At 38.4% G+C, this 21183-nt stretch overlaps 1 protein-coding gene across 14 annotated transcripts in view; it reads left to right on the forward strand.

The window, feature by feature from the left end:
* BBX (BBX, HMG-box containing) overlaps positions 1–21183 on the forward strand; it is a 297884-nt gene that overhangs the window by 227543 nt on the left and 49158 nt on the right. For 13 of the 14 annotated variants that reach the window (XM_027566187.1, XM_027565800.1, XM_027566433.1 and 10 more), the window contains 3 exons: positions 7139–7219; positions 10274–10348; positions 19314–19394. In XM_027566187.1, coding sequence (XP_027421988.1) covers positions 7139–7219; positions 10274–10348; positions 19314–19394 — 237 coding nt within the window. The remainder of the gene's footprint in view (positions 1–7138; positions 7220–10273; positions 10349–19313; positions 19395–21183) is intronic. The other variant, XM_027566521.1, reaches the window with a different exon arrangement.

Consider the following 21183-nt stretch of genomic DNA (forward strand, 5'->3'; position numbering starts at 1 on the left):
GAATGACAGGGAACTTGACTCTGGTGGCCCTGGTGCCCCAAGGGAAACCACGGACTTATCCTTCTTCTCAGCCCATGATGAGTTGACTTGATTTGCATTCTAGTTTCAAGGAATTCTCAATTCTGTGTGGTACTATTTGGTGTGATCCCCAGGGTGGCCCAGTTCTCTTTCGGCTGCACCCCAGCCCTGGCGTCTGTCAGTCAAGTGCACTTCTTTAGTCCTCAGGTACTCCTTAACCTCATTTAGGTTTAATTAAGAGTGGCTCCATTTTAGTCCTTAAGTAGATTTTGAAGGACTTACTTGGATATAATATACTTATATTGAGTTCACCTGTGTTTGAAAGCTCAAGTCCATTTAACATCTCATATTAAATGCAAATTAAGTGATCACCCAGATGCTGGTATAGAAGGATCCTTGGTAAAAAGTGCCAACTGTGGGAAAGCCTGGGCCAGGTTGAGCGAGGGTAAGAGTCAGTGCATGGGCCTCAGAGTCACCCAGATCTTTACACTTGAACTCTGAAAGGGACTCCTCTACTCACAACCCCTCTCCTCCCGAAGAAGACAAACTTACCTTAGAAACACTGGCACTTACTGGCCCCTCTCCCTCAGCCTTGATACCCTTCCCAGTAGTTACTGAGGCCTGGCAAATGCCATCTCTGATTGAATTGGGGCCCCACATCTTAGCTGGTTTATTTCCTTAACCTTCTAATTAGTCTCCTGCCTCCAGTCACTCTCCAGCCAGGGTCATCCTGCACTCCACTGAAAGCACTCTCTGACTACACATCTCTCATCATGCCGCTCCTCTGACTATAAACCTTGGGTGACTCCCCATTGCCTTCAGCCTAATCATCACACTTACTAAAGTAGCGTTCAAGTTCCTCTCGGTTCAGTTCATCTCGTACTGCATTCCCAGACATCTCAGTCTTCAGCCATACTGGGAAGATTGCTGATGCTCACGTACACAGGGCACGTAAGCCGTACTTTGCCCCCTATTGTTACCACATCATTTCCACAATTCTGATGTTCCTTCTAGGGGTATCTCAGATGCTACTTGCCTTACTTCTTCCGTCCACCCCCAGATAGAATGAAGGCTGCTTCTCTGTCCTCCCATAGACCTTATAATATTCCACCAGGAGGCACATCTATTCTTAATGTGTAGCTGTCTCCTGCACTTGAGCCACAAGCACCTTAAGGGCCAGACTCATCCTCTTAGGGTTATTTTATTCCCTGACATGTAAGGCACACAGGTGGGATGTAGGCTTCTTAAAAGAGAGCAGCGGTCTTTGTTCTGGCACATATTAGGTGTTTATTGAATATTTGTTGAAGGAATGAGTAATCAATAAATGTTTGAATTAGCAAGGGCAGGGATGTGGAGCTCAGATATGACCAGTGCACTTCATAGCTTTGGTTGACTGTGTATTCATCACAGTCCAGCTCTGTGACTGGTTTTGTGCCTTGAGAAGTAGGAATGGGCTTAATAAAACCTAGCTTTCCAGACCACTTACAGTGCATCTGACTGGCTTGATTTTGTTTTATATAAAGGGACCAGGTCATGTTTCTATGTCTCTCATTATTACGATGTACATTTTGCCTGTGGGAAAAATACTACCTCGTCATAATTCTTAATTATACTAATCATTCCCCTTCCTGGGTTATTGAGAATTATAGCTAATTTAAAGGGAAGATTGGATTTAAGGGAAGTTGAACACGTAACAAAGCCGTGTTTAAAAGCCCTTTAGCAGTTCTCTTTATTGGGTGTATAGCAACACCTAGTGGCTTTAGGGATTACTTCAGAAACTACTTCTAGAAACAGCTCCTTGAGTTTCTTTCTCCCTTTACTGACTGACTGCTCATTGGGGATTTTTCTTCCTTCTTAATTAATGGACAAATACCTTTAATCTCTATATTTTGTTATATTTAGCCATATCCCACTTAATAAGTAATTAAGAATACTGTAAATACAAACAGCAAAGTGATACCCCAAGGTCTGCTGCTGCTGCTAAGTCGCTTCAGTCGTGTCCGACTCTGTGCGACCCCATAGACTGCAGCCCACCAGGCTCCCCCTGGATTCTCCAGGCAAGAACACTGGAGTGGGTTGCCATTTCCTTCTCCAATGCATGAAAGGGAAAAGTGAAAGTGAAGTCGCTTAGTCGTGTCCGACTCCTAGCGACCCCATGGTCTGCAGCGCACCAGGCTCCTGTCCATGGGATTTTCCAGGCGAGAGTACTGGAGTCGGGTGCCATTGCCTTCTCCACCCCAAGGTCTGCTGCTGCTGCTAAGTTGCTTCAGTTGTGTCCAACTCTGTGCGACCCCATAGACGGCAGCCCACCAGGCTCCCCCCGTCCCTGGGATTCTCCAGGCAAGAACACTGGAGTGGGTTGCCATTTCCTTCTCCAATGCATGAAAGGAAAAGTGAAAGTGAAGTCGCTCAGTCGTGTCTGACACCTAGCGACCCCATGGACTGCAGCCTACCAGGCTCCTCCATCAATGGGATTTTCTAGGTGAGAGTACTGGAGTGGGGTGCCATTGCCTTCTCCTACCCCAAGGTCTAGGCCCCTCTAATAACATTTCTTAAATAGGAGCCTTTTGTCGGAAATAACCTCTTCCTTCCATGTGGGTATAATGCCAGATTTCTTTATCAAACATTCACATGTATGCACAAATATGTACAGTTGCACTGGATGCCTCATTTATCAGACACGCAAGAATGAATTCTACCTCAGTACATTTTCCATGTCATTGAGCCGTTTTTACATTTTGAGTTTTTAGGTGGAAGTAGGTCTAGCATGTCAGAGAAGGCAATGGCACCCCACTCCAGTACTCTTGCCTGGAAAATCCCATGGACAGGAGCCTGGTGGGCTGCAGTCCATGGGGTCGCTAAGAGTCGGACACGACTGAGCGACTTCACTTTCACTTTTCATTTTCACGCATTGGAGAAGGAAACGGCAACCCACTCCAGTATTCTTGCCTGGAGAATCCCAGGGACGGGGGAGCCTGGTGGGCTGCTGTCTATGGGGTCGCACAGAGTCGGACACAACTGAGCGACTTAGCAGCAGCAGCAGCAGCAGGTCTAGCATGTATCACACACATTTATTTCTGCCTTTTTAAAATAAAGAATACATTTTATAATTATCCTTATCTTGACAACTTAGAATCATAGTTATAAATACTAATTTACTACACTCAGGAGAAACTTTAGGACCACTTGATCTACTTTGTGTTGTTGTTTTGTGTGTGTGTGTGTGATAGCCCACTTTTCTAAGTAACTGAGATTTTTTTAAATTGTAATACAATTTTGGAAGGTTACTTTCCATTTAGAGTTATTTCAAAGTATTGGCTATATTCCCTGTATTATACAGTATACCCTTAAGTCTATCATAAACCCAATATTTTGGTTAAGTAAAGTAAGTCAACTATACTTCAGTAAAATTTAAAACATATTGTGTCTACAGTTTTTCTGCCTTTTCCTTCTGTGTCTTGTTGCTGGTGACATTGTTTCTTTTTCAACACTCTTCCTTTTTCTTATCCCAACTCTTGGCCCCTTCTGATTTGCTCCTTCTGTTCTTCTATGAACTAGAAAGTTAAGTAACCACGTAGTTTAGTAGTAAGCCAGTTCTTCTGGCTCCTAACTTTGTGCTGTTTCCATTATACTACACTGAAGATAAAGGCTAAATCTACAGTGCTTTAAAGTAAGAGTGACTAGATTTTAAAAGAAGACGTTATCCACTGCAGTAAAATGCATAGCCTCAGTGGCTGTAATAGCTGTTCTAACCATTGAGCAGTCTTTGTTGTGTGATTCCTGGCCAGGTCATTGAGATTCTTCATTTTTATAAACATGGAGAATCAAGTCAGTCAACAGGTATTCCCTGTGCGTTTAGTATGCATCTAGTCCATGGGGAGCACAAACTCGCTCATATAAACTTCTCTGATTGCGTAGTACAATTGACATGTGTAGGGCTATAGGGGCTTCCCTCATGGCTTAGATGGTAAAGAATCCACCTGCAATGCAGGAGACCCAGACTCATCCCTGGGTCAGGAAGATCCTCTGAAGAAGATAATGGCTACCCATTCCAGTATTCTTGCCTGGAGAATTCCATCGACAGAGGAGCCTGGGGTCACAAAGAGTCAGACAAAACTGAGTGGGGGAGGGAAATAGGGTTATAAACATCTTGATAATTACTCACATTTGAATTCTTCATATAAGCAGAAAGTTTTACTTAAGACCACCTATCATAATGATTTGCAGGGGGTCTTAATTTAACTTTAAACTTTTATGGCTGTATATGCTGCTGCTGCTGCTGCTACTGCGTTGCTATAGGCATGGCCAAATTATCTACAATGGCACTTAAAAGAAAGTTGACTTTTCTTCTTATGGTTAATATGAACTCTAACTGAGCCATGAGGAAACTAATCCCATAAATGATAACTGTCTTATGCATCATTGGATCAGAAATAAAAATATGTGTGTGTGTATTGTGTAGACTTTATATGGGGTAGCTCCCATATATGATAATATACTTAATTCTAAATATTTCTATAGATTTTTCGTGTGTGCCATCTACATATCAAGTCACCTTATTTTCATTTAGTCCTGGGCTCAATTTTTTTTTAATTAATTTATATTTTTGGTCATGCAGCTTGTGGGATCATAGTTCCCGGGCCAGGGATTGAAAGCAGGCCACAGCAGTGAAAGTGCCAAATCCTTAACCATTGGACTGCCTGGGAATTCCCAGGGAAATCAAAATAAAATAAAATTTTGATTATTTACCAAGGTATCTAGGGGCTAAACACCCCTAGATTCCTTATAAACCAGAACAGTATTGATTTTTTTCATTGTTCAGAAACTATATGGAGTTTTATTTAAAAAGAAAGGAATTTTTTGTGGCTAGTAATGTCAGGATTTGCTGGCCTTTTTAAAGTACATTTTGTGTCTCCTTGGATCATACATTTAGAAAGCAAATAAAAACTACTGGACTTTTTGGCACACTGGTTGTCAAATAGTTACAGACAGCAAGGGAATCAGGCTTTGGCAGCCAAACCACAGGTGGCAAATTAATTAAAGTTTCTGCACCTTTTCTGTGGAGCTTATCACTGGAAGAAGGTGGCCAATACTCTTTCAAATCCAAAGGTGACAATTAAAATTTTAAATACTTGCTTCTGTCCAATGGTCTGTGATGTTGTTAGAAAATATATCTTCAGTGTGAAACTGTGGTTTTAGGAATATAACCTGGGTCACTGCTAGCTCTTCCCATAGATTCAACCATCTAATCACATGCAGTTATTAAAATTACATAGGGAAAGGTTTAGTAACACAAGAAAATCAATGTACTGTTAAAAGCAAACATTTTGTAACTAGTACAACATCCCATTTCTGTTGAAAACATTATCTCTACACACAACTTCAAGAATATACATGGAATTCTAACAGTGCTTATCTTTGGGAGATAACATTGTAGATGTAGAGTTTTCTTCTGTATTTTTTTTTCCAGATTTTAAACAGTGATCTTGGATTATTTTGTTTTCAGAAACAGGTTTCTAAAAAGTATTTTTAACTTTCATTTTTCTCCTAGAGTAAAAAATAACTTGTTCCCTCAGATTCTCTTAACTTTGCCATTCAGGGAAGAAAAGAGAGGGGGCACACTGATTTGGTATTTAAAAGACAGGGTTCAGGATGGGGGACGCATGTATACCTGTGGCGGATTCATTTTGATATTTGGCAAAACTAATACAATTAAGTAAAGTTTAAAAATAAAATAAAATTTAAAAATAAATAAATAAATAAATATAAAAATAAATAAATAAAAAAAGATGCACAACCTGAAAAAAAAATAAAATAAAAGACATGTTATCAATTTTAATTTAGTTAATTCAACAAGTACTTGAGTATCTACATTGCACCCAGACAATGTTGAGGATTCTGCGTTAAACAAAACCTCTGGGAGAAGCTGGAGCATAAACACATTCTTATGTCTTGTGGTGGTCAGTGATCGTTGATTGTTGGGGAGTAGAGGTGTTGTTTACCTCTCTCGTCCTATGTCCTTTATCTGTAAAAGGGGGCAGATCAGAGGGATACTGAAATTCTTCCCCAATGGCACCCCACTCCAGTACTCCTGCCTGGAAAATCCCGTGGATGGAGGAGCCTGGTAGGCTGCAGTCCATGGGGTCGCTGAGGGTCGGACACGACTGAGTGACTTCACTTTCCCTTTTCACTTTCATGCATTGGAGAAGGAAATGGCAACCCACTCCAGTGTTCTTGCCTTGGAGAATCCCAGGGACGGGGGAGCCTGGTGGGCTGCCATCTATGGGGTCACACAGATTCGGACACGACTGAAGTGACTTAGCAGCAGCAGCAGCAACATGCTATGACTCCTATGACTTTTGAATTACGGGCTACCAAGGTGATTATTTCACCCAAATGTAGTCAATTTTAACATTCTGTAAAAAAGGAAATATGTATCCTGAGAATAGTACTTGATTAATAGCAAGAATTTTTTTTAAAAAGTCAGTAGTGTTTCTGTAACTTTTGTTAATAATGAAAATCACAAGTAAAGATTTTAGAGTGTTAAATGTTTACCCAATATAGTGAATAATATACAAGAATATATTATAAAAGAAATTTCTCTTAGAAAAATAATACTAACTTTTCTAAGATTGAGACTTGTATGTAAATTCAGGAAAACCCTGGAACACAAAAATTTGACCTGAGGTTTATTTTCCCAAAAGGTTTATAATGATCAAAACTCATTTGTGTTTTCATATAGTCAAGTGATATGAAATATTGGGGAAATGCAGAATGTGGAAAAAGTAGATATTCGTTGGTTTTGGTTGTAGAAAGCCAAGAGATCAAACGAGTGTCATTGTAGAAATTTCACTGTGGTTAATCATCATGAAATGCAGAGCCTTGTCTATGTCCTACTATTTATGGCATTATATTTAGCAAATGAATGAATATATAAAACTTTATAAAACCATGTATAAGACTTTGCAGAATATAACTATCTTTTTTTCATAGTACTGCCTCAAATTCGGGAATGAAAACTGTTCCTTCCTTAAATGGGAATGTTTTAGGTGACATCTGTCCTCTGTTGTCGTCCAGGAGCTATTTGTGTGATGCCTCACGCCACCTTTCTTTGTTCTAGATCTCCTCTGGCACTTGCAGGCCTGATGTTCCAGAATCCTCTGAATTGCGTCAGAAGTCACCATTATTTCAGTTTGCTGAGGTAATATACATGATGCAGTCTATACTTAATGAAATTGTAAAGTGAACTTCAATTTTGGCTGATGACAGTAACTTAAAGCAATGACGAACTCTTCGTTCTTAGATCTATTTGATCATAAATGGGAAAATAAACTAAATTTTGAAACTCTAGAGTCTCTTAATTAAGGAATAAATATATTTATAGAAACATGTTATTAACTCATACTAAATGTTATTTCCCTTAAACCTCATCACTAATTTTTATTCAGGGGTAGGAAAGTTAAGAATATAATTGAATTATTGTTAGAACTTATTTATCAGGTGTTAATTTGACAGGTATTGAATTAGAAGATAGAATTGTTTCATGGTTATTGGCTGTGCATTCCTTTTTATTTATTTTCAATATACTTTTCTCCTAATTGAAACTTTAGCATGCAGTTGGTAGTTTTCAAAGTCTTATGTCTTAATGTTAGACCTGTTTGGCTCAGTATGTCACTAACATACAGATGATGTAGAAAGCACATTATCCTTGATATCAAGTCTAAAGGTTAAGACTGCTTCCCCAAATGTCTGCATTTACCCCGGAACTCAATATGGAGCCATCATTGATTAATTTTTTTCTCAACGTTAAACCACATGGTCCTCCCTTGATCATGTGAATTGTCTTTCACTAGACCTTCTCTCAAACTGTCATCCCTCCTAATGTTTGCCCCTTGTGGTACAGTTTTGTACAAGGAGAAAATATTTGTAGTTTCAGACTTTTTTCTCCTCTAGTGTCCTTTCCTGGTGGTTCTCGACATTTCATTGACAGAATTACTTTTCACACTGGCATATTAGGTCATTCCTTTTATGACATTGTTGGTAATATGCCTAAATGTCCTGCTGATATCACCAGAATATTATGTTATATATTTGCTCACATAATGCTCCTTATCTATCATTTTCCTGTCTGCTCTCTGTGAGGTGTGCCATGAATTCTAATTTTCTTGTATATTGTTTCCTCAAGAATTTAATATAGTAGAGTGTTCAGTCTGCACTCCCTTTTAAACATAGTTTTATACATATTAAATAATGTTAGTGCTGGCTTTGAAAGCAGAGATTCTTAACTAGTGATCCCTGAGCCCCTGAAGATCTAGTGAAATCTCTCAGATTTCATATGAAATTTTTGGTATTTTGACACATGTGCACTTTTTTTGGTTAGTATAGCAAACTAAAGAGTCCAGAGATATCCTTGGACCCTAATCTGCCATTTCTTCAGGAGCTCGCTATTCATGTCAGAATCTCCTCTACTCAGTATTAATTTGTAGACACTTCCTTTTATTTAAAAACTTGTGAAGTGCTTTTCGGAAATCTAGATGGTTTATGCCACTGGTTCTATTTGGTTTACTCTCTGACTTAAGCTTTGAAAGGCATGCATTTCCCCTTACACAAACTATTTGTTTTCTTTAACTTTTATGGAGGGTTGGTAGGAGTGAGAAGTCATGTCTGAAATAAGACATGACTTTTATAAGTTTAAATGATAGACTGTAGGTCTGTAATTCCCAGGACATCTTTATGGATTCATATCTGCAGTCTGTCACAGCTGTCACATGGAGGTCTTTTGAAATGATAGGTTTCATGATTGGACCAAGAAGAGTTCTACAAATTTATCCTCAAGTGTCTTCAGAGTACTTGGTTTTATCTTAGCCATTTATGACCATTTGTGTATATCTAGTTTGTTAAATAGGATATGGGATATCTTTTTTCTTTCTTTCTCTTTTTTCTTTTTTACTTAGATTTATTCTAAAAATGCTTGATTAAAAAAATACAGTGAAATGAAAATTTTCCTAGTGCCTTCAGCTGTAAATAGAGTCAGTAATTCAATCAGTTCTCTCTTCTGATTATTCCTTATCTCTAAAAGTGGCTTCAATGTTGTGTCACGAACTGGCTCCATTGTCTTTCTAACCAACTTAATTTGATTAATATGAAGAAATGATTCCTATGAATTCTTATGAAGAGTTATGGTCCAGGTTCATGTATTGCTTAGTAAGTTGCCTTTGATGGAGTCAGTGAGCACAGTTAATTGAAGAAACTTTTGGGGGACTGGGAATGGGCTGAATTTATAGTGCCTACACTTTCTGCTCTTGTGACTCATTTTCACCCAATTTTGTAGCTGGATAGAAGGTTTGTTCACTTTGAAACCAAAATTAGTAACTGACTTGTCTTCAAAACATCCTTGAGAAGTATTTCCTTTAGAAATACTTGGCCCTCAGAGGAAACCTTTAATGAAGTTTGAATAAGCACTATTAGGTAGGAACAAAAGTTCTCCGAGTTGAATCAAGGATGGTATGACAGAATTCCCTATCTACTGTCAGAGATCTGAGGGTTGTGTGTGGGTGGGTGCAGGGGGCGGTGGTGGATGGGAAGATGCATGGTGTTATAAAGGAAGAAACTGCTATTCATATTCAGTGAACAGTTTATTGAACTCTGGTTCCATACTAGGCAGTGTTTTCTGTGACTTATTTTCTTCTCACCATAATCCTATAAAATGGGGATTATCATCACCATCAATTTACAATTGGGTAAAATAAGTCTCAAGAGATTAGTTGAGCTGCCCAAGGTCTTGTAGCTGATGAGTAGCAGAGCTGAGATTCAATCCCAGATACTCTGACCCGCATGGTTTGTGTCCCCAACACAGTCTCAGAGCTGCCTCTAAGCAGAGAACAGCTTAAAGGGCGTGCTATAAGAGAGAGATTTTACTTTCAGCTTCCAACATTTAATATTATATTTTTAAAAATCACTGAAATAAGTCTATCTCTGTAGGTCTTCTCAGCTGCTGTTTGGTACACATCTGATACCCATACAAGAGACATAGCAAATGAGCCAAACTCAGTCTTTTTTCTTCTTTCCACGTCTGTTTTTAGAAACATGGCCTTTGTCTTCATTTATCATTGATACTGTTTTTCTAAAAGGGATTGAGGGTGATGACTCATGTCTTAGTCTTTATCAGTGTCTACAGGGGAAATATATGGCAGATCTATTAGTCTGTTATGGAAAAAATGTGCTTGTGCTTTAAAAATTACATGTTTCCTTTCAGATATCTTCAAGTACATCCCACCCTGATGCTCCTTCAAAACAGTGTCAAGCATCAGCCTTGTTTCAGTTTGCAGAGGTATGGCTTTTTTTTAATATATATATTGGGTTCAGAAAATGTACTGAGTGCAGAAAGTATTGGAATAGAATTTTGTCACCTATAGAGAACTTCAGGCATGCCTCTTGCCATTACTGACAGAATATACATGGCAGACTGTTTATTGCTTTCTGCTACTTTTCTGTAATCATAGATCACCTCCAGATTTTATAAACATTGACTAAAGAGTTCATCCAGAATAACAGTTTTTCATTTATTTCATTTTGCCTTGTTTTTAACTTGCTTTAAAAGCTTAGGAAAATTGTCAACATGGAGGCCACAGTATTCCAATTTATTTATTAAATTTTTCCAGTAGCGAAATTAGATGCTATTGTTGATGAATGCGTCTCACAGTGAATGCAGGGTGAATACGACCTGTTAGATTGCACTGTGATGTAGCTTCAGCCAGTATTTATATTAGCATTTAATCCCAGGCTTAGGTCGGGTCAGCTCTTGCAGGATCTCAGATTTCTCTGGATTGTCAGCCAGAGAGAGAGAGCACACCCTGGAGAGCATTTTCTTGGTTGGTATGATGAGAAGGCAATCTGATATTCTTTATTTTGCCACAAAAGCCCTGGCCTCAATCATATGCTCATTTCTAATAAGCACTATAAGACAAATAATAAAATATATCCCTTTTGCAAAAGTAAGATACCATCTCCTTTAGGTTTTTCCCCATTTTCCTTTTTATTAATTTCAACCAAAAATGCATATCATAAACTAAACAATTTTTTATAGGGTTGAGAGAAAATGACAAGCAGGACTGTTCTGTTTAATATTGATGTATTGAATCACTTTGATTCATTTGCATAAAGAGAGCTTCATAAATGAAATGTAAAATGATATCCTTTTGGCAGGAGAAAACCCAGCATCTTACTTTGAAAATGAGAAAAAATTACTTTTAGCTCTAGCAGTTTTTTTTTAAATGCTGCTTCTTCTTGGGACACTTGCGTCAACCAGCACAACTCGAGCCTACCAGTTGGCTTGCTTATCTGTAAGACTTCTCTGCCATAGTGCTGCTGCTATAGTTGTTGAGGGCTATTCTATAAAAGTGGTAATCAGAATATCATATAATGGTATCATTTCACTAAGAACAATTTGCTTGATGAATCTGAATAAACTAAGATTTTATCATAATTTTTCATTATGATAAACAGGCTGGTATTTTCACTGTCGGGAATAGTTTTGTTTTATATTTCCTTGCTCTCCTCTAGTCATTGATATCCATTTACTTGATACTAATAATTTTTTCAAAGATAAAAAAGAATTTTGACATGACTATAAATGTTTTTAGTGTTGGCACCTGATTGGTCCCATCAGACTTTTTAGAAACATTTCCTTCCAAACACAATTTATTTGCCATATATTTAAATTCTATACTCATGAATATTAGAAAGGTTATGGCTTGTCTTTGACACATCTGGTATTTACATATGCGTTATTTACCAGGAGTTTTCAATTTAATTAAAAATGCTTGTATAGCATATCTCAGCTGATGCATTTCTAACAGGTCCTGTCACTCAGAGTGCGGTTCTTATTTAAGTGATAGCAACATCAGATTTATCAGGTGTCCCAAAGCCCTGGGCAGCCCTAGGGAGCAGCGTGAAGGTGAAGCAGCCACTGTCTCATGACTCTGGAGAATGAGATCGTGTGCCTCTTTTGAATTAATTTGTTCTGTACACTCATTCCTCAAAAAGAAAGTTGTTGTTTTTTTTCCTAGTAAAGAACCTCTCTTTCCTTAGGAATTGTGCAGGAAGACATTTCCAGATGTCAATTCTCTATACTCAATGGCATTTGTCTTCTGAGGATTTCTGACCATGCATGTATAAGATTTAGGAAGCTTTAAAAAAATTAATTTGAAAACTCCTTAGGACTTGTTTCAAGGCCTTAACAGAGGAAGGCATGCACGATGGAAAACCAAAATAAAATGTTCTGCTTTGGAATCAAATACAGTTCCCATCTAAACTCTGTGTATTATTTTTCCTGGTTTTATTTTGTGTAGGTTGATAATTAAGAGCCCTTACAATTCCTAAGCAGATTAAATTATTACATACTTAGCTATTTAACTGTAAATGCTATATATGATTATACAAGAGCAGTATACTAAAATACAGGGTTCTCTAAGGATATATATAACTTCCAGTCACTTTCCCCAGCTGACCCAAGAGAACTCTTAAGTTTCAGTCTCTCTCATGTTATGATCTGACCATATTGTCAGCCGAGTATTGCACTGGTTTATTCAAATCTAAACTATACTAACTAGATGGACTGATTAAATTATCTACTAAGATCTGCTATGAGTATATTTATTACGGTAGAAATAGAATAGCCTATAATTACTGTGATCGTATCCCTAAAACTTTTATAATTATTTCATAAAACACCCATCACCTTTGAGAAAACACAAAGGCTCTTGAAATTCTTGTTCTAATTAGTCTTTACCAGAGGCTCTCCAACTTTGAAACACATCAGAGTTCCCTCAAAGACTTGTTCAAACACAGATTGCTGAACCCCACCCCCAAAGTTTCTTATTTAATAAGTCTGCAGTGGGACTGATAATTTGCATTTTCAACAGGTTTCCTCTTAGGGAACTGCAGTTTGAGATCACTGCTCTATAGGTGGTAATTTTTACCACAAGTTATTAAATCAGCATTGTTAAGGCACTTCTGGTATCTCTGGGAACTTACAGGGAAAGGATTAAGTGAGGAGGAAATGGGCAGATAATAGAAATTTGCCCAAGGGGCCACATTATAACCCTCATCCCTTTTCTGAGAGATTCTTGGTCCTATTACATACACTTAGAGAAAAATGTTTATATCATTTAGGCAACAGTTTTCTCTTGAAGAATGTTTAGCTTTGTAAATGTCCTTAAGATCAGGCTTGCAAAATGCTTGAGACCCTTAGTGTTAATTTCAAGTGTTCATGACTCCAGGAAGAGGTTGGTCATTTAGTGTGTAATACAATTATCCTAGAAACACACTTTTTAAAAAACAGTAAACTCAGGGCATTTCTTTAAATGAATATATTTTTCTTGTATGTCAAGTCTTGGGTCTCTGTCTCACAAGCTGAGAAGGGTATTTTTTCCTTCTGAACCAAATCTGATCGTTTTAAAACCCATTAAAGTAACCTGCATAGAACCATGAAACTAAATAAAGAACATTTTGCTTGTAGGTTCTTCATAAATGTGTACATTTGAAGGGAGAAAGATATATCTGCTTTACAAGATCTAGAAAGAAATACAGAGTATAGAACCTGTTTTCCTCACATTTCAGCCTGTCTCCCATTCCATATTGATGGTTGTAATTCATCAAGATTCCACTTGGCCCATCTGAAGAGCCATCACTGTTTCCAGACTCTGATCCATTAAGTTGGTCAAAATGAGTTTCCTATCTGCATTTTTTTGTTGTTTACATGTAGACTGACACATCTGTCTCTGTTTAGATCTCATTTACTGAAGACTAATGACCAAACGTAATGCCAGAAGGGAATTGTTGTCATCCATTATTTAACAGTTCTGAAAGCCATGACCAGTCCACGTATCCTCTTCTCTGCTGAGTGGCTGACTCTTACACCTGGAGTATACCTTTATCTTGAAAAATTGCATGTTTACTTTGAAGACAGGGAGCTAGTCTGGACCATTTAGACAGATACATTTGAACACTAAAACTTCCCTTAGAAGATTTTTACTTTGCTAATGTAAATATAACTGTAATCTCTCCAAGGTATTGTCACTGTTGGATATAAGCAATTAGTGTGGTTTTAAAGCATTCATTTTTATGATGGCATGCCCAATATGTTACGGAATGTTATACTTGACACAGATTCCGTATGCTCACACTGCAGCTCATCGGTGTGAACGTTTTCCATGTTTTATTGGAAGAATTAATATTTCTTTTAAGATAAGGAAGACCAATTATCTCATATTGTTTGTTTGTTCTTTGATTCATTTATTCACTCAACAATTGTTGGTCATTTCCTCCCAGACTACAGTGTTCATGATACCTGTTATAACTCCAGAAGGCTTCTGCCTAATTTGCTTTTTATCTTTGCCACCTCTTTCCTTGATGTGCTCCCCTACCTCAGGCAGCTATAAAATTAGCAGTTTAACAACAAGGGTGATCATTTTTCTTGGCAGTTTTGCTGTATGTTACATACTTTTAATACCCACCCTGTTTATCAGAACATTATTTAATAGACAGAGGAGAGACTACAGTGGAATTAACAGATTGGCAAGCTCCATCCAATGTGAGGAAAATAAAAAAACATAGCCACCAACTTACTGTGCAGTATGGCCCACTACTGCCCCCTACCCAGGAGGGGAACATAACATGCACTTCCCTCCACTGGCAGACCTGTCACTGAAAGACAGGTTTTAGCTTATTCTTACTTGAAAGGATGTGTATGTCCTGTAAATAGGGGGGGAAAAAATACAAGGAAATGAACAATAGTATAACAAATCAGCATTATACAAGCTATGTTTATGTTAGAAGCAGGTGAGATTACTGAGAGAAAAAGTATGAAGAAAGAGAGGGCTCTAAGAGAGAACCCTGAGGGAGAACATTTAAGGGCTCACTATAGAAGGGGAGAACCACGAAAGAACAGCAAGGAGAGACCTTAGAGAGAGTCTGCAGTATTGGAAATCCAGAGAAGACTCTCAAGACAAAGGTCAGCCATGCCCAGTGCTGCAGACAGTAACGTAAGTTCCAACCCTTTCCCCCAGTTAAGCCAAAAGGCATTTTTATAGAAAGTATATCTTACTGTTGAATCATTCCATGAAAATTTAATTGTTAGGTGATTCTAGAAACGTTGGGCTGCTAAAATACATTGATACACCCCCTACCAGCATGATCCTTTGGAAATCAGGCTTACAGCAACATTGAGCATTTAAAATACTCCCCTGTACCTATAGATAGGTAAAAAATACTTTTAGATAATGAGGAAAAATAGTTCTTACTAAACATTAGGTGGTGGTTTCTTCTGCAAGGCAAGGAATCATTCTCAAGCCTCCATGCAGAACACTGCATGTTAACTCAGCTGACAGGCAATGCATCTGTGAGGTCAGAAGTTCTTCGCTGAGCCTCTGGGTGTGCCATGCAGGCATTTGGCACAGGCTTTGTGGTAGTGAACCTACACACACACATGGGCTTTGTGGTATCGAACACACACCCACACACACAGCGTCAGGGAATATAAACCTACAGCAACAAAAGCAACAGCAGAGGGAGCCAGTGAAGAGCTAGAAGACTGTCAAGCTGTGTATTGCAGCATCACCAAGCTTGTTGTGCTCTTGAGGGTATTATATGATTATGTGACAAATTTAATATTCTACAGATTATTAAATTTAATAATTAACCTCTGAGGTTGCAATTTTTCACTTTACTCTAGTTTCAATCTGTAGCTAATTTGGGGGGATTGTATTAACAGAGTTTATTAGTGTTAATAATGATAAATCCTTATAACTAATAATTGTACCGTTGATTGAGGGCATAATATGGGCTGAGCACCAGGCCAGACTCTTTACTAACGTAACATGTCATCTTCACAAAAGGAATACGGGGCAGATAGTGTTTCTGTTTTGAAGGTGAAGATGTGGTCTTAATTATTTCCTTCAGTCCACACCACAAAAAGTAATGAAGGCATGTTTGTCTGACACAAAAGCCATGTCCTTTCTATTAATACAGTGTGGGTTCACGTGACTGGTCAAGTTACTCCAAGTTAGTAATTGTATTAAATGTGTTTGTTTTCTTAGTCTAATGATAAGGTTAGTAATTGAATTCACCTTGTCTAGAAAAAGTAGAAGTGACATATATCAGAGAAAATTCAGCCAGAGGAAAATCTTTAGAAAGCTTCAGCCCCTAAATTGGTCTTCTAAAGAAAAAGGAAGTGATTGGGATGAATAGGGAAGGACTGTCAAAAATGATGGCACCAGGAGGAGAAATCTCCCCTAAAACTTAAATTAATAGCCCTTTCTAAATGATCCGGGTGGCTTATTAGATATTGCCTCAACAAAAGCCTCTTATTCAGCAGGTGTTCTAGGGAGAATTTTCTCTAGCAGTAATGAAGCCCCCAGTCTCTCCTGGAGGGACAGCTCCATGATATTCTCTGTTGGGCCTGGGGTCACCTGTAAGGATATCATCACAAGGCAGGTTTGCCTCCTAAACTGAACTGAGAAATACCTGTCTTAAACTGAGAAAGAATTCCTAATCAGGAGGAATATTAACAGCATAAACTATTGCTAGCTGCTCTAATCAGATGACAGAACTTCTCTAGGAGAAGACTTCTTTGTAAAGATCCTTAAAAATATATGTCCTCAACTCTTTACTGAGTTAAGCTCAAAATTGGAAATTAAGTCTTCCTATAAAAATGAGATAGGACAGTGCTGTTCACTGTTGCAACTGTGCCCAGTTGCAGCTTTACAAAATTTGAAGAAGAGCATGCAGTCACCATGTAATGGTGTGTGTATATTGATGTGCTTACTGAGATTTGTGGTCTTCACAGTTAATCTTTGTACACACTCTTAAGTGCCACTGCCAGTGTTTTATATAAGACTTAGCTTCACCAGCTCTTGTTATATTCGGTTCAGTTCAGTTCAGTCACTCAGTCGTGTCCGACTCTTTGCAACCCCATGAATCGTAGCACGCCGGGCCTCCCTGTCCATCACCATCTCCTGGAGTTCACTCAAACTCAGGTCCATCGAGTCGGTGATGCCATCCATCATCTCATCCTCTGTTGTCCCCTTTTCCTCCTGCCCCCAATCCCTCCCAGCGTCAGAGTCTTTTCCAAAGAGTCAACTCTTCACATGAGGTGGCCAAAGTACTGGAGTTTCAGCTTTAGCATCATTCCTTCCAAAGAAATCCCAGGGCTGATCTCCTTCAGAATGGACTGGTTGGATCTCCTTGTAGTCCAAGGGACTCTCAAGAGTCTTCTCCAACACCACACTTCAAAAACATCAATTCTTAGGTGCTTAGCCTTCTTCACAGTCCAACTCTCACATCCATACATGACCACTGGAAGAACCATAGCCTCGACTAGACAGACCTTTGTTGGCAAAGTAATGTCTCTGCTTTTGAATATGCTATCTAGGTTGGTCATAACTTTCCTTCCAAGGAGTAAGCGTCTTTTAATTTCATAGCTGCAGTCACCATCTGCAGTGATTTTGGAGCCCCCAAAAAGAAAGTCTGACACTGTTTCCACTGTTTCCCCATCTATTTCCCATGAAGTGATGGGACCAGATGCCATGATCTTTGTTTTCTGAGTGTTGAGCTTTAAGCCAACTTTTTCACTCTCCTTTCACTTTCATCAAGAGGCTTTTTAGTTCCTCTTCACTTTCTGCCATAAGGGTGGTGTCATCTGCATATCTGAAGTTATTGATATTTCTCCTGGCAATCTTGATTCCAGCTTGTGCTTCTTCCAGCCCAGCATTTCTCATGATGTACTCTGCATAGAAGTTAAATAAGCAGGGTGACAATATACAGCCTTGACATACTCCTTTTCCTATTTGGAACCAGTCTGTTGTTCCATGTCCAGTCCTAACTGTTGCTTCCTCACCTGCATATAGGTTTCTCAAGAGGCAGGTCAGACGGTCTGGTATTCCCATCTCTTGAAGAATTTTCCACAGTTTATTGTGGTCCACACAGTCAAAGGCTTTGGCATAGTCAGTAAAGCAGAAATAGATGTTTTTCTGGAACTCTCTTGCTTTTTCCATGATCCAATGGATGTTGGCAATTTGATCTCTGGTTCCTCTGCCTTTTCTAAAACCATCTTGAACGTCTGGAAGTTCACAGTTTACATATTGCTGAAGCCTGGCCTGGAGAATTTTGAGCATTACTTTACTAGCGTGGGAGATGAGTGCAATTGTGCGGTAGTTTGAGCATTCTTTGGCATTGCCTTTCTTTGGGATTGGAATGAAAACTGACCTTTTCCAGTACTGTGGCCATTGCTGAGTTTTCCAAATTTGCTGGCATATTGAGTGTAGCACTTTCACAGCATCATCTTTCAGGATTTGAAAGAGCTCAACTGGAATTCCATCACCTCCACTAGCTTTGTTCGTAGTGATGCTTTCTAAGGCCCACTTGACTTCACATTCCAGGATGTCTGGCTCTAGGTGAGTGATCATACCATCGTAATTATCTGGGTCGTGAAGATCTTTTTGTACAGTTCTTCTGTGTATTCTTGCCACCTCTTCTTAATATCTTCTGCTTCTGTTAGGTCCATACCATTTCTGTCCTTTATCGAGCCCATCTTTGGATGAAATGTTCCCCTGGTATCTCTGATTTTCTTGAAGAGATCCCTAGTCTCTCCCATTCTGTTGTTTTCCTCTACTTCTTTGCATTGATCACTGAGGAAGGCTTTCTTATCTCTTCTTGCTATTCTTTGGAACTCTGCATTCAGATGCTTATATCTTTCCTTTTCTCCTTTGCTTTTCACCTCTTCTTTTCACAGCTATTTGTAATATTGGCTAACACTTGTCATATTGCCAAACACATTTCTGTTCAATTCTCAAAAAAATATTTGTTGACTGCCTTGTTGCTATCTTTTCACAGGGATCCCAAATAATATTTCAACAAAAAATTAGCTAATTGCTTTTTGTTAAATGATACTAAATCTCTTTTCTATATGACCAGTTGCTGAGTTAGTGTTTATATGGAAGTGGAAATGTATAACTTGTTTTAAGGTTATAGAGTTAAATTTAAAGCCTGGAATACTCATACTTGGTATAGTTCAACAGCCACCCAAGTCACACTGGTTTTTTTGTTGCTATTTTTGAGGTTATTTACTGATACTGATTTCGAAATTATAATCCCAAACCTAACGCATTTAAGTTATTTGACACTTGAAAGCAATGATATTCTTATAAACTAAGGAAAGTTCCTGAATGGGTGTGAATGGAGAGCAAAAATTCTGATATCACAATTAATATTCTTTATATGAATTGTTTTCCATATAGATTTCTTCAAACACTTCACACTTGGGTGGTGCTGAACCTGTAAAACGCTGTGGAAAGTCTGCACTCTTTCAACTGGCTGAGGCAAGTTTCTAAGAATACATTATGATAGATCTGCAGTGGTTGAAGTCACAAAAAAGTTAATCATAACAGTGTTGCCTAAACTGAGCTATCTCACCTGTGACCATAATGTGTGTTGTATATAATTTTCAACAATGAGGGGGGTTCATCTTTAATTTAAGGAAAGTGGACTTTTGCTACTAAAAGTCATCAAGCATTGAAAAAGGTTATCCAGGGAAATAGCAAAATCCTTTCACAGATAGTATTTTAAAATAAGGTCAGTTTTTGTCTCTCTTGAATTGATAAAGTAAGTCCATCCTAAACCCAGAAAAATGGTCTAGGTAATTTTCTCCTTCTCTGATTCTCTTATATTAATAACATCTATAAATCTCTGGAAAGCACTACTTTTAAATCAGGTAGTTGATGTTTTAATTTGGGGGGCTTTTTTAGTGAAGAACTCAAATGACATGTTCTGAAGTCTGGTTTTATAGCATCTCTCAGCTGTGCATTTGATGTGACATGGATATAAAATGCTACTATTCCTTTGGTTGAGTAAAAAAGATGTTTTTGTAAAGCCTGTGAAGGACAGAACTCTCACTTGATGGGAACAGGCAGGGAGGAAGATGCCGGAAGTGATTGTTACTGGGGCGGGCAGGAGGGGGACTTCCTTTGCCAAATTGTGACCACTCTGCCTTAAAGGGAACATGTAGGACAAATGTCTTTAGCACCAGACACTGTTGTAGCGGTTTTCTCTTTCAGTGAAACAAATTAGGAGGTACAAAATGGGTAACCAAATATCTCCGTTAAACTTTCTCTCTTGTTTTCTGTCTTCCTTACAGTCAGTTTCAGTTTCTTCTGAGTGTGTGTGTGTGTGTGATAAATTATTTTGAGTTTATTGAACTTAATGGGACAGCCAGTCATTTTCTAAATTTTATGGTAGCTTGTGTCATTAAAATTTAGGAATTTTAACTATCTAAGTCCAGCCAGATCCAAATTAGAAGCATAAACAGTAAAGTATGTAAACAGTGGGACAAACTAACCCAGTTGTATCTGACATGAAGCTGACATGCTTATACATGCTTCTTGTATAAGACAAACTCAGACTCAAAATAGAGGGCTGGGAATAACTAGAAAACTTAGGGAGACCACAGGGAGTAGTTTTTGAAAGAACTGGGTAAGTCAGTAGCAAGGTACTATTTCTGGTAGAACTAAAGTGGTAAAGATCTGGCAATGAGTGTGCCTTTAGAGTTGTAACCATGTCTTCGTAAGCAGGGAGACTATAGGTCATACATTTGTCAAGTATCTAAGACTATATAGTTGGTCAAAATAATTTATTTGAAAGAAATAACTATTTTTCTTAAATTATATGAATGTATAGCCATTTTGGCTCTTCCTGGAGGGGAGGATTGTGTTTATATATATATATATATATATATATACGCACAAACTTATACATATGATCTTTTAAATATTAAACAACACTAATCTGTCCTTGGTGGCTCAGATAGTAAAGAATCTGTCTGCAATGCCGGAGACTTGGGTTCCATCCCTGGGTTGGGAAGATCCCGTGGAGAAAGAATGATTTCCCATTCCCTAGCGAATTCCATGGACAGAGGGGCCTGGTGGGCTACAGTCCCTGGGGTCAAAGAGTCGGACACAACTGAACGACTAACACTTTCAACTTTCAATCTATAAAACAAACTAACTTTCAACGTAAATATATATTTATTAGATAGTTTTGTATTGGAAATGTATGGGCCTTAGAGGTGCTTTGCTGTGGGGGGTGCTAGAGCAATGAAAATTCGTCTTTTCA

Source organism: Bos indicus x Bos taurus, chromosome 1, assembly GCF_003369695.1.
Source record: "Bos indicus x Bos taurus breed Angus x Brahman F1 hybrid chromosome 1, Bos_hybrid_MaternalHap_v2.0, whole genome shotgun sequence".
Classification (NCBI taxonomy): Eukaryota; Metazoa; Chordata; class Mammalia; order Artiodactyla; family Bovidae; genus Bos; species Bos indicus x Bos taurus.